This window comes from Podarcis cretensis, assembly GCF_951804945.1.
Source record: "Podarcis cretensis genome assembly, chromosome: 8".
Lineage (NCBI taxonomy): Eukaryota > Metazoa > Chordata > Lepidosauria > Squamata > Lacertidae > Podarcis > Podarcis cretensis.
The window spans coordinates 56349883-56363200 of record NC_137177.1 but is presented as its reverse complement, the minus strand read 5'-3'; the positions used below and the strand labels follow the sequence as shown (position 1 = coordinate 56363200).

Genomic DNA, 13318 nt, shown 5'->3' with positions numbered 1-13318 from the left:
GACTTATCCCTCCAGACTTTAATGGACGATGAAGTGCTTGTTAAACTATTTGCTGTCCAGATCGCAGGGTAATTTTGGTTCGGCTTTCTTTCTGCAGGCATAACATGGATGTGGGGTTAATATCTGCAGCTCAAAGTGCCAGATTAAAAAAACCTACATTTTATTTTATTTTTTAAGAAGCAGAAGGAGAGAGAGGCAGACAAAGTGGAGCCTGTGGTGTTTTGTTCTGTGGAGTTGTATGGAACAACAGCATTTGAAAGAAAAGGATAGCCATTATTCTCCCAGAAGAACTCATGGTGTTCTGGAATAATGGCCAAAGATGCTCCCCCTCTTTTTAATGATGAATATTGAGGGTTAGGATTGCTCCAGCTGTGTCAAGAGTAGGACATCTCTTAGTGTTGAGATTTCAATTCTGGGAAAGCTACATTGCACCCCAGGCTTGCTTTATCCTGTACAACACTGGCGTCTCAGAGGTAACCCATTCATGCTTTGCTTTTCCTCCTATACATTTGAAGCAAAGGGGAGGAGATGTTTTGAAACTACTCTTACAAATCTACTTCCTTTTTTTATCTCTCTCTGTCTCTCATCATCATCATCAAAATTTGTATACTGCCCTTCATCTGAAGATCACAGGGCAGTTCACAACATAAAAGTACAAAATAAGAACAGAAAATACATAATAAGAACAAGAACAAATCAATATAATATTATCATTACAAGCATACTGGCTGCTGGTTTGCTAACCAAGCTAGCTTTAAGACATTCATGTAGACTTGTAAGGCTGTAAACAGCTTGGGACCAGTGAATCTGATAGATAGATCTCCTTCTCCCCTCCAAAGTTACCTGGTAAGAAGGCCTTGCTAAACTGCTAGAAGTCATAAAATGGCTTCCTTCTTGGGAAAACCAAGGTATGATGCCTGTCTACTCAATGGGACTTGCTCCCAGATAAGTGAGGTTAAGATTGCACTATAACATAGAAGGTTTTGCCTGATAGTATGTATGCATACCTGTATGTGACGAGATTTTTCTCCCATTTTGGTTTTCTCGGGAAGAAATTATAATTGGCCACATCCGGATTGCCACAACGTGGTTTCTTCATTGTATCTATGGTGTTTTGGTCCAGTTCTCCAGTTTCAGGAAGCCCAAAGAATTTCTGCATTTTCTTCAAGGTATCTTTCAGCACCATGAGGTTGCAGTTGTCTTTTGGGCACCCATAATACTTGTTGAGGTATTGCTTCAACCAAAAAGAAAAGAGAACAGCACAATCAGTCACAACAGGCTTTCGATGAAGTTTGGAAACTTGTCTGATGACTCACCAGTGGTGAGAAGGAATTATTTCAAGGTGACCAGAGAGGGCAGCTTTTGTAGATGGGAATTGTTAAGCTGTTACGCGCGCACACACACACATAATGAAAATGTGTGAATAGGTGAGCTGGTAAATATTTCTAAAGGAACAATGAATTGTGGACATGTTTGCAAGGGTTTTGGACACAATGGACTATACACTTTCAGTTGTACTTGTCACTAGCAAAACATTTAAATGAATGTAACTAACATTCAAGGTCCAAGTACAGGTGATGGTAGGTGAAAAGTGTGGTGGGGAGGGGAGTAGTTAATAGGGCCTGGGAGTCTAAACAGGGCTGGGCCTAGTCTGCAATCCCATTAGCATGAGGGGGAAAAGGGGGTCAGAAATATTGCTCATGACTGATGATGCTCATGCAGATTTCAAAAACTGACAGCAGATGTAGCTAATCTGGTGCCCTCCAGAAGCTGTTGGGCTCAGTTTGCCTCAATTCTATATCTGTGTGTGTGTGTGTGTGTGTGTGTGTGTGTGTGTGTGTGTCCCATTTTTATATGTTTATTTAACCACATTTTCGTGCACATCCCTGCTAATATACACTTTAATATGCAGCTTCCCCATCTCTCACCTTTTTGCAGGCAATTTCTCCCTAATACAATGCATTTGGTACATTATTATCATGAAGCCATGCATATTTGTACAGCTCTCCACCATCTGTGCTTCCTCGTGCATGGTTTTCAGCCCGAGAACCGCATCGCATAATTTCAAAATATAACTGCATTTTGTGCACTGGCTTGTATTTCACATTAGGTAGGTTTGCATTAAAATGTGAAACTGAGTGGATTTCTCTCTTCACCAACCCACCCACCCCAGCCTAAACTTGAAAGTTCCAAATACTTTAAGCTGCAACCCAATACGCGCTTATGTGAGAGTAAGCCCACTCAGTACAGCTGAAGATATGGACAAATAATGCTGCCTTATACTGAGGTAGAATCTAGACACATACAGTGGTACCTTGGGTTAAGTACTTAATTTGTTCCGGAGGTCCGTTCTTAACCTGAAACTGTACTTAACCTGAAGCACCACTTTAGCTAATGGGGCCTCCTGCTGCTGCCGCTGCGTCGCCGCGGCACGATTTGTGTTCTCATCCTGAAGCAAAGTTCTTACCCCGAGGTACTATTTCTGGGTTAGCGGAGTCTGTAACCTGAAGCGTATGTAACCTGAAGCGTATGTAACCTGAGGTACCACTGTATTAAAAATGCTGTGAAAATGCTTTTAAAAAACATTTTGAAAAATATATTGATTTTGTCATAGCTCAGCATCGCCATCTAGTGTCACATTTGTATAAAGCACTTTATAACACACTTAAAACGTTTTATTTGCAGCTGTATAGCTAAGTCCTGAGTCAGACCCTTGGTCAGTCTAGCTCAGTATTGTCTACATGGAGTGACATCAGCTCCCCAGAGTTCCAGGCAGGCAGTCTCTCCCATCCCTGCCTGGAGACTTTCTGCATGCAGAGCAGATGCTCTGCCACTGAGCTACAGCCCTTCCCCATACTCAGACGTCCTTCTGAGTAGACCTGCATAGGACTGTGCTGTTAGCCTCTCCAAGTACAGAAGGTGTCCCATCCCTCTGAGCATTTTGTCTGTCCTTTTCTGCACCTTATTCGGAGTCACTGATAATATCAGGGCAACAGTCTGCTAATCACAGTGTGGGTGGGATTAGAGTTGCTATGCCAATTCACCAGGGGAAGGAGGGGGGGGAGCTTGCCTGGCTGGGTTCTTCTGTTTTTCAAACAGTTGCCAGAAAAACAGTGTTACTCCCTGCCCACCTCCCAGTAATGTTTTTCTTGGCTTTATAACTTAAGCCAGAAGCAATCAATGTGGTCCCCTCCAGATGCTCCCTTCCTTAAACAAATAGACAGATACTTGCTATGGGATTCACATTCCAGACTTGTCCAAAAAACTCTGTTGTGTTGCACTACCAAAGCCACCCCCCAAACACTAAGCTACGTTTTGTGCTTTCCACCAGGCTTCTCCGCCTGGATGCCTTGCAAATTGCCTCTCAAAAGTTTTAGACTGCAACTCCCAGCAACTCCAGCCAACGTTGAGTTATGTAGGGTTCATCCAGATACACTTTGGTCACCACCATGATGATTGGTGCTTATGAAGGTCTTGGGGTAATTATGCATGGTCCTGCTCTCAATATCATTTGTGTCTGCAAAAGTTTTGGCATGGACATGCTGCTTCACTTATGATCACTGCATATCCTATATTATTATTATTGTTGTTGTTGTTGTTTATTAAACTTGTATACTGCCCTTTATCAGTGAATCTTGGGGGGGATTCACAACATAAAAATACAAGAAAACCCCCAGAAGATATATAATACAAATAAGAACAAGTAGAAAACAAACCAATAAACCCCCTCTCTCCCTGACCCTATAACATCCTACTGAAATCCTGTTACTAGAGTTGTTGTGGTTTCATCCTAATTTAGTTGCACTAGCATGCAAGTGTGTCCCACCAGATGGCAACAATGGGGAAGCATTGCAGAACAACAAATAAAGCAAAATGAAGTGTGTGGGCTACCTAGTATAAATCCCCCACTGATGCACTTTTATTGTGTCAATGACATATTGTAGAATACATCTGTGAAAAACAACCATCCCCAGTCTGGATGGGCCCATAGCTCAACAACAGTACTTCCTTACCCAAAGAAAGCATTTCTTCATGCAGTGTATGATTAAACTATGGAACTCACTTTCACAGGAGACAGTGTTGGCTACCAACTCCAGGGCTCTCCTTAAGCTGTATCCTCTTCCAAAGCCAGTGGTAGCACCTCCCATTTCACAGCCTGAGGAGAAATGGGAAGGTGCTGCCCTGTGCACCCCTGCTTGCCATCCCTGCCAAAGCCTCACTTACCAGGGTTGTGAGGTTGCAGGTTCCAGGAAGATCACAAGAGAGCCACACAAGATCTCCCAGAGGCTTCCGCACAATTTTGTTGGGCCCTGGAAGTGACAAGGGGTGGGTGCCTGCAGATTCTATGTCCTGGGGCATCTTCCTCAAGGATGGGACAGCCATGCCCAAAGCCACACCCCTCAACAGCAGAGCTCTTTAGTCTCCTCCAGTGCTTTAGCCTGGCTTGAATTGCATGATCATGCCTGGATGGAGAGGTGATGTGGGTGGGTGTAGCAAACACTGATTTTTGCATGGCTGTAAGGTACCTAGCTGTATGAAGGTAAGAGTCACATTGATTGCACTACTCACTTTTGCCCCTGATCTTCCTTGACCCTGGTATGTGGCTTCTGGAAGGCCGCCCACAAGGGAATGTGGTAGGGCTGTACACCAGATTTAGCCAATGCCTGAATCCCAAACCAGCTCAAGCCAATTTGTGTGGTGATGGGCTTGGGCTCAGGCAGCCCAAATCAACCCAGCATTTTGAGGAGTCTGAAGGAGAGCCAGGAAATTGGAGCCAAAGGATTCACAGAAACACACCAGGGTGAAGACAGCCTGTTGCTCAGACAAGGTCCCAGCCTGAACAGGAAGCCCTTATGCTGACCTTTCCTTAGCACAGCTCAGTTACCAGCCTGGCTGGGTGGGGCCAATCTAGAACCTGAAAATATTTGACTCTTTAAAGTTGTAGCATAGTTATTTAAATGTATGGTACAGATCAGGCCCAATACCCATCAGCCCTAGCCAGCATGGTCAATAGTGAAAGATGAGGTGGGAGATCAGCAACATCTGGATGGTACCACATTGGCTATTCCTGCCCTATTCCTTCCCCATAATGGGGAAGTCCCATTACGCTCAGTGGGGCTTACACCCTTGTAAAGATGGGTTGATTGCATTTCTATTCCATCTTTTCTCCAAGGAGCTCCAGGTGTCATACATGGTTCTTTCTCCCAACAACAACCCTATGTATACCTGTGAAGAGATCCAAGATTTAGAACCTCAAAGCCAAAGTGAGAGCATTTGGGTCAAAATTAAGGGAGAGATGAATAACAGGGACCTCATTGTGGGAGTTTACTATAGATCCCCAAGCCAAACGGAGGACATAGATGATGCCTTCCTGGAACAGATGGCCAAGCATGCAAAAGGAAGGGAGATAGTAGTAATGGGGGACTTCAATTACCCGGATATTTGCTGGATGTCAAACTCAGCCAAGAGCATAAGGTCAAACAGATTCCTCACTGGCCTTGCAGACAACTTCATTGTCCAGAAAGTGGGAGAAGCAACAAGAGGAGCAGCCATTTTAGATCTGGTCCTAACCAATGTCGATGACCTGGTTAGTGGTGTAGAAGTGGAAGGATCATTAGGCACGAGTGATCATGCTCTTCTGAAGTTTACTATACAGCGGAAAGGAGCAGCCAAGCATACTAGGACTCAATTTCTTGACTTTAAGAAAGCCAACTTCATAAAACTTAGGGAAGTGCTGGGTGAGATCCCATGGACAGTAATACTAAAAGGAAAGGGAGTTCATGATGGCTGGGAGTTTGTTAAGAGGGAGATAGTAAAAGCACAACTTCAGGCAATACCAATGAGACGGAAACATGGAAGGTGTCTAAAGAAGCCAGGGTGGCTATCTAAAGAACTTTTAACTGAGTTAAGATTAAAAAAGGATGTGTACAAAAAATGGAAAAGGGGGGAAACCACCAAAGAGGAATTCAAACAAATAGCCAGCACGTGTAGACACAAAGTCAGAAAAGCTAAAGCACAGAATGAACTCAGGCTTGCTAGAGAGCTTAAAAGCAACAAAAAAGGCTTTTATGGGTATGTTTGTAGCAAAAGGAAGAACAAAGAAACAGTGGGGTCACTCAGAGGAGAAGATGGTAAAATGCAAACAGGGGACACAGAAAGGGCTGAACTCCTCAATGCCTTCTTTGCCTCAGTCTTCTTCGATAAAGAAAACAATGCCCGACCTGAAGAATTTGGAGCAAATGATTCAGCAGAGGAAACACAGCCCAGAATAACTAAGGAGATAGTACAAGAATACTTGGCTAGTTTAGATGTATTCAAGTCTCCAGGGCCAGATGAACTGCATCCAAGAGTATTAAAAGAACTGGCAGATGTGATCTCAGAACCACTGGCAGTCATCTTTGAGAATTCCTGGAGAACAGGCGAAGTCCCGGCAGACTGGAGGAGGGCAAATGTTGTCCCTATTTTCAAAAAGGGGAAAAGAGAGGACCCAAATAATTACCGCCCAGTCAGTCTGACATCAATACCAGGGAAGATTCTGGAGCAGATCATTAAGCAAACAGTTTGTGAGCACCTAGAAAGGAATACTGTGATCACCAATAGTCAGCATGGATTTCTGAAAAATAAGTCGTGTCAGACTAACCTGATCTCGTTTTTTGACAGAATTACAAGCCTGGTAGATGAAGGGAACGCAGTGGATGTAGCCTACCTTGATTTCAGCAAGGCATTTGACAAGGTGCCCCATGATATTCTTGTAAAGAAGCTGGTAAAATGCAGTCTTGACTATGCTACCACTCAGTGGATTTGTAACTGGCTGACTGACCGAACCCAAAGGGTGCTCATCAATGGTTCCTCTTCATCCTGGAGAAGAGTGACTAGTGGGGTGCCACAGGGTTCTGTCTTGGGCCCGGTCTTATTCAACATCTTTATCAACGACTTGGATGATGGACTCAAGGGCATCCTGATCAAATTTGCAGATGACACCAAACTAGGAGGGGTGGCTAACACCCCAGAGGACAGGATCACACTTCAAAACGACCTTGACAGATTAGAGAACTGGGCCAAAACAAACAAGATGAATTTTAATAGGGAGAAATGTAAAGTATTGCACTTGGGCAAAAAAAAAAAAATGAGAGGCACAAATACAAGCTGGGTGACACCTGGCTTGAGAGCAGTACATGTGAAAAGGATCTAGGAGTCTTGGTTGACCACAAACTTGACATGAGCCAACAGTGTGACGCGGCAGCTAAAAAAGCCAATGCAATTCTGGGCTGCATCAATAGGAGTATAGCATCTAGATCAAGGGAAGTAATAGTGCCACTGTATTCTGCTCTGGTGAGACCTCACCTGGAGTACTGTGTCCAGTTCTGGGCACCACAGTTCAAGAAGGACACTGACAAACTGAAACGTGTCCAGAGGAGGGCAACCAAAATGGTCAAAGGCCTGCAAACGATGCCTTATGAAGAACGGCTAAGGGAGCTGGGCATGTTTAGCCTGGAGAAGCGGAGGTTAAGGGGTGATATGATAGCCATGTTCAAATATATAAAAGGATGTCACATAGAGGAGGGAGAAAGGTTGTTTTCTGCTGCTTCAGAGAAGCGGACACGGAGCAATGGTTCCAAACTACAAGAAAAAAGATTCCACCTAAACATTAGGAAGAACTTCCTGACAGTAAGAGCTGTTCGACAGTGGAATTTGCTGCCAAGGTGTGTGGTGGAGTCTCCTTCTTTGGAGGTCTTTAAGCAGAGGCTTGACAACCATATGTCAGGAGTGCTCTGATGGTGTTTCCTGCTTGGCAGGGGGTTGGACTCGATGGCCCTTGTGGTCTCTTCCAACTCTATGATTCTATGATTCTATGATTCTATAAGATAGGTTAGGCTGAGAGGCAGCAACTGCCCCAATGAGCTTCATGACCAAGTGTGGATTTGAACCCTGGCTTCCCAGGTCCTATTTCGACATTCTAACCACTGCACCACTCTGACTTGCAGCCTAAGATACATTTAGTACTAGGGTGTAAGCCCCACTGAGATCAATGGGATTCCTTCCATGTAAACATCCATTGGGTTACCCTGTTAGGCTGTGATACTATATCTACTTGTGAGTAAGCCCCATGGAGCACAATTCAGTTAAATGCATCAGATTGCATTGCACATGTCATGGTTCCCTTTTTCCTAAAATCTTCATTTCTGTAAGGTTGCTTTTTATGACAGATCAAATAAACACAGACAAAATAAATCTGTAACTAGCAGACATCCTCCCAAACTTTTTCAGTGCAGCTTCAGAAATGGTGATAGAACATAGTTTGAGAATAGCTTCAAGGGGCAGTTACTGCTTCAAGCAGATCTTGGTCGAGACTAGTCATTATATCTGCTAAAAAAACAAAGCCACCTGTGTACAGTAATTCTCTTTCAGGCTATACTTAAGCTATGCTTCATAAACTATTTTTTTTAAAAAAACACCTCTGTTTACTTTCTATACAATTCTGCCACCCCCCCTTCCCCTGTTAAATCTTCAGCAATTTGATGAACTTTGTTTGCAGAGGCAGAGGGCAGCCATTCAAAAATACAGACTTCTGGCCTGACTTTAAAAGTTTTATGAGGGGAAACAGAGCTTGCTTCAACATTTTGAAAGCTGATAATTTTGCCAGCTCCTATTCCCCACCCAGGAACCTCAGAGATGGAAAGCAACAGCTATTGGGTTACAGAGAATCAGAGAATTAGCAAGACAGACATTGCAAAATATTATTCAAAGGGAAATAAGTTGGGGGGCACAAACAAACAAACAAACAAACAAACAAACAAACAAACAAACACATACTTACCAATGCCAGTTCTTTGTCAGTTTTTGGAGAAATGTCCCCTGGAAACTTTATGATGGGTGATGGGATCAGTTCTCTGCCTGGTACGTCTTCTGAAAGCCTCAAAGTTGGTGGTGGTGGGGCTGAGGCTGGGTGAAAAATGGAGATGTGGATCAAAAGGATTTTAAGCATGCAACCCACAAAGCTGAAGGAGATGTGCATCTTCATTTTGCTTCGATTCGTATTATTTCCCTGAAGCCCTGTCTTCGTAAAGAGCTTGGCACTGTCAGTGTCTTGAGTTGCAAGGTCCCATCAGCTGCTTATCAACACATCTTAACTTTCCTCAGGGCTCTCTCTGCTTTTGCTTGCTCCAGCAATTCCTTTGTATGTTTAAGAAATCCAGATGCGCAGTCTCCAAATCACCGCAAGAGGAAGTCTGAAAAACCAGTGGAAACATGAAGGGGGGGAGAGAAGAGAAGGGGCAGTTACCAGATGTGTGTTTTGCTAAGATTTTAAGGTAGCAACAGACAGATCCCTCTTTGAACAGTGAAAATAAAAAGAGACAAGAGTTGACGGACCAGTTTATGCCTTTCCATACTACAACTCGGGTAAAGTTTCAGCTCAGATGCATTGCTGAAGGAATCATATGCTTGTTTAGGAGATGAATACAGAGGGGGGCTTAAGGAACATTTCTGAGACTGGATAACGAGGCCGGCTGGGCCCAGCCACACTGGTAAAATGTCCTTTGAGTTGTGGCTTCCGATTGGAGGAGAGTCATTCCAAGGATATGGACGTTGCTCCCTTCCTTGAGTCAGAGCTGGACGAAGGATACCAACGATCCACAGGGAGTAGGATAAGTGTGTTCAGGATGTCCTTAAATTTCTGAATGCCTTAGAACAGAACTTAAGACCAGGGACGGGTGGCTTACTGGATAATTTGCCATGATTGGGGTTCTGAAATTCATGGAGGTCAAGACTCTCAATGGCTGCTTGTCATGATGGCTGTATATTACTTCCAGTACTGGAGACAACATGTCTCTGAATGCAGGGGATCATAAGTGGAAGATGCTGTTGTGCCCATAGCCTCCTTGCAGGCTTCTCACAGGCATCTGGTAATCACTGGGAGAAGAGAATTCTGGACTAGATGGAGTCATTATGTTCTTATGCTGGTCCTAGATGCTAAGTGCCAGTTAAAGGATCTTGTGCAGCAGCTGTCTGGCACTGATCTGTCCCTAAGACCTGTAGATCTAGTGGCAGCTGGGTTAGATTGACCATTGGGTGACCAGGGATGCTATTCTCATGGGGCCAGCCAGATACCTATGGCCTAAAAACAGAACCTGAGCACCAGGGCCAAATTTAGATGAAGAGAGGCCTTAGGCTACTCCACTTGTGAGGCCCCCTCCCCCTCCCAACTAAAAGAAAATGGAAGAATGTTAGAAACAAAATTGAGTGAAGCCAAGGATGATGATGGGGATTTAAAATTCTGTAATTCACAATTTCTCTTCTAAAGGACATTTTGTGGAATAAGCATTATTTCTCAGGAAAATGAACTTGTAATGTTATTCTTAAAATAAGGTCTGGGCCTTAACCTCTGCATAAGTGGAGGGATGCTTTAACTGCCTCGGCCACAAACCTAGCTCTAAGTCAAGCACTCACCCATATAGGGAATCACTCCCATTGTTGCCTTCGCCGCAGGCTTCTTATATACCTGCGGGGATTGACAAGGCATTTGACCCTCATCTGACCCTCATCTGAATCTCATAGCTCTCCTAACAAGTGCTTTGGTCTGCCCACCAGATACCAGGCACTCTACTATTCAAATTACACTCCAGTGTTTTTGTTACAATCTCCTTCTGAATTAAGTAATCAGTTTTAATCTAGAATTTAAATTCTCAAAACTTTATTATTTGTTAATTCAAGCAAGTAAACTACTGCTCTCATTTCATTACAAACAGTATTTCTACCTGCAACACACTTGAGGAAATTTGCTCCTCTTCCTTTCACAGATATTTTGTTGCCATTTGCAACTGCAGCTGCCTCTGATTAGTTATCATTTAACTCTTGGGGAAAATAATTAGCATCACACATCATGTGCATGGAAGCTGCTGAACCAATTAACCAACTAGAAGGATTACTGTTAATAACACTAGTTTTCCTATAACTTGATATTGCTGGATAGTTCTGATTAACTGCAAAAGCATTTTTAGAGCTTTCTCCATTATCTGCACAGCAGGGGGTGCTCAGTCAACAGTGCAAAGGCTGAGCTGAAGCGTTTCCTGCTGGTTACCTGCTTTCAGCAATAGGGGTCACTGTTTGGTAGTACCCGATTGGTTAGTTGTCATATTCTAGAGCTCCCTGTTGGTGGCTCTTAGGTAATTCCAAAAACACAGAGTCCATTAATAAAACACAGTGTTCATTCATAATGCAGTAACATAAATCTCCATTGCTATGTATTGGGTGTGTATTTCAGTGGTTGAATGTACAGGTTTGTGGCCATGCTGTAGTGTAGTGCTTATGCAACTGTGAATAAAAGGTAGCTGGATTCATCATCCCAGGGTTTGGGGGGGAGAGGTGACAGAAATGATTTCCAATAAGTGCCCCCCCCCTTTATTTCCATAACAAGTCCTTGAGTCTGTACTCTGAATAGTGACACCAGGGACCTAGAAGGTGCAGGGCTTGTCCAGTCTGATCTGATCTTAATGCAATTGGAGCAATTTGGCCAAATTGGGCCCCGCTTGCCGCTCCTAAGGGGCCCCCCGCACCAGAGCAATCTAGATGGATTTTATTTATATCTCTAAGATTTTTGCAGACTTTGGCTGTGAACTGGGGCCCTACAAAAAACAACAACAACTAAAGTTGGCCCCCACTTCTTCAAATTGGGCCCCACTGGCTAGCCTAAGTTGCCCTGCCCTTGCATGAAGTCTTGGGTTTGCAAGTTTGGGAGAGGGGAGGTTGCCTGCTGGGAAGTGGGCAGTCTGGAAAGGGCCCCTAGATTTAGAGCCCCTAGACTTCATCCTACTTAGCCTATACATAAATCTGGCACTGCTGAGCACTCTTGTGCTCTCCCCACTTGCAACTGCCAGCAATGAAACTCCAAATGTGGTCTTATTTGACTTTCTTGCTTCCCAGATTCATTCTGCAAAGGTGCATATGGATTATGGAAGTGGGGAGGGAATTTGATTCAGTTCACAATTAACGGAGGACCTGCCTAATTCATCTGAATACTTGCCCAATAGCTGAAGGATTGTCTCACCCCAATACATCCTGTTTGTATATTTAAGCTCTTCTCATTTTTATCTGTAAGCTGCTTTGAGTCCCTGTCAGTGGAAAAGGTGGAGTGTAAATAAATATATGATAATGATCCACCACTCTGCTCTGCTGCTGAGGGCCCTTGCATCTTATCAGGAGGTCTGCTCCACACAGTGTAGGAATTAGGTCTGTAGCACTGTGGCACCTTTGGAATGCCTTCTATTGAATATTAGACAGGCACCATCACTGTTGTCTGTTTAGTACCTACTGAAGACAAGCCTTTTAAGTCAAGATCTTTCCCAGTTAATTTTTTTTTAAAAAAAAATATGTTTTAATTGTTTGTTGTTTTCTGCCTTGTGCTCCTTTGATAGGAAGAGTGGGTAACAACAACAGCAACAATTTGCAGCTACTGAATCAATATTAGAATGGAAAACACATCATTTCTTGGCCTTTTGGCTAAGATCAAGTGTAGTATCTGTTCTTATCAGTTTAATAGAATGGAAAACACGAAATTCGTGCTTCTCTGAATTTTGCAACATAGTTTTCCAGCCCCCCCCATAAATGTATATATTAGGGTAAAATGCATATGTTGATGAATACAACTTATTAAAATGTATTATTTTTGGGGGAAATTGTTTTGTTAAAAAAAGGTATATGTAGGGAGAAATTCCCAATAAAATGCTGGTGAATTTTCATGAGGACTTAAAAAAAATGCAAATTGATATGGAAATATGGAGAACTGAAGACTGGTGGAAAAATGAAAAACTGAGGGAAACCCCAATAATCAAGTGAGCCCATCCCTGTCATGGATTGACCCATTTCCAAAGAGGTGCTTCATACAGGCAGATGCCATTCCCATACTGAACGAATCCCCCTTGTAGGTCTGCCCATATTCACAGGAGATGTGCCTCTTCTCCCAATCAGAAAGCCCAATGCCAAGGATGTCAGAATAATAGTTCTGCTTGGGTAGTTCTAGCTGCCATCTCCCCCACTGCATGTTGATAGACTGTGTGTTTTTCCCCACCCCACTTGTCATTATAATGTTAGCACAAAGACACCAAGGGGGCTGTAATTAATGGCTTTGAAGATCTGCTCTTTTATAATTCATGGCAGTGCTTTAATTAAAATCAAATGGGTAGCAGTGGAAATGGCAAAGGATTTAAGAGTGTTCTGCCTTAGATGGGAAACCAATTCCCTCTGACCAGTGGTGTTACAGACAGCATGCAAATTACTCTTCATCAGAGCCAGTGGGGAGGAATGAATCTGCTTTTCCTCT

General features: G+C 43.4%; 1 protein-coding gene across 1 annotated transcript in view; it reads right to left on the bottom strand.

Annotated features, from left to right (window-relative positions):
• Nucleotides 1–9220, bottom strand: part of MMP2 (matrix metallopeptidase 2) — a 33067-nt gene extending 23847 nt beyond the window's left edge. The window contains exons 1-2 of the mRNA XM_079988794.1: nucleotides 8819–9220; nucleotides 1008–1234 (exon numbers count right to left, since the gene is read on the bottom strand). Of these exons, the coding sequence (XP_079844920.1) occupies nucleotides 1008–1234; nucleotides 8819–9022 (431 nt within the window). The 5' untranslated portion in view covers nucleotides 9023–9220. The remainder of the gene's footprint in view (nucleotides 1–1007; nucleotides 1235–8818) is intronic.
• Nucleotides 9221–13318: the final 4098 nt, after the last annotated feature.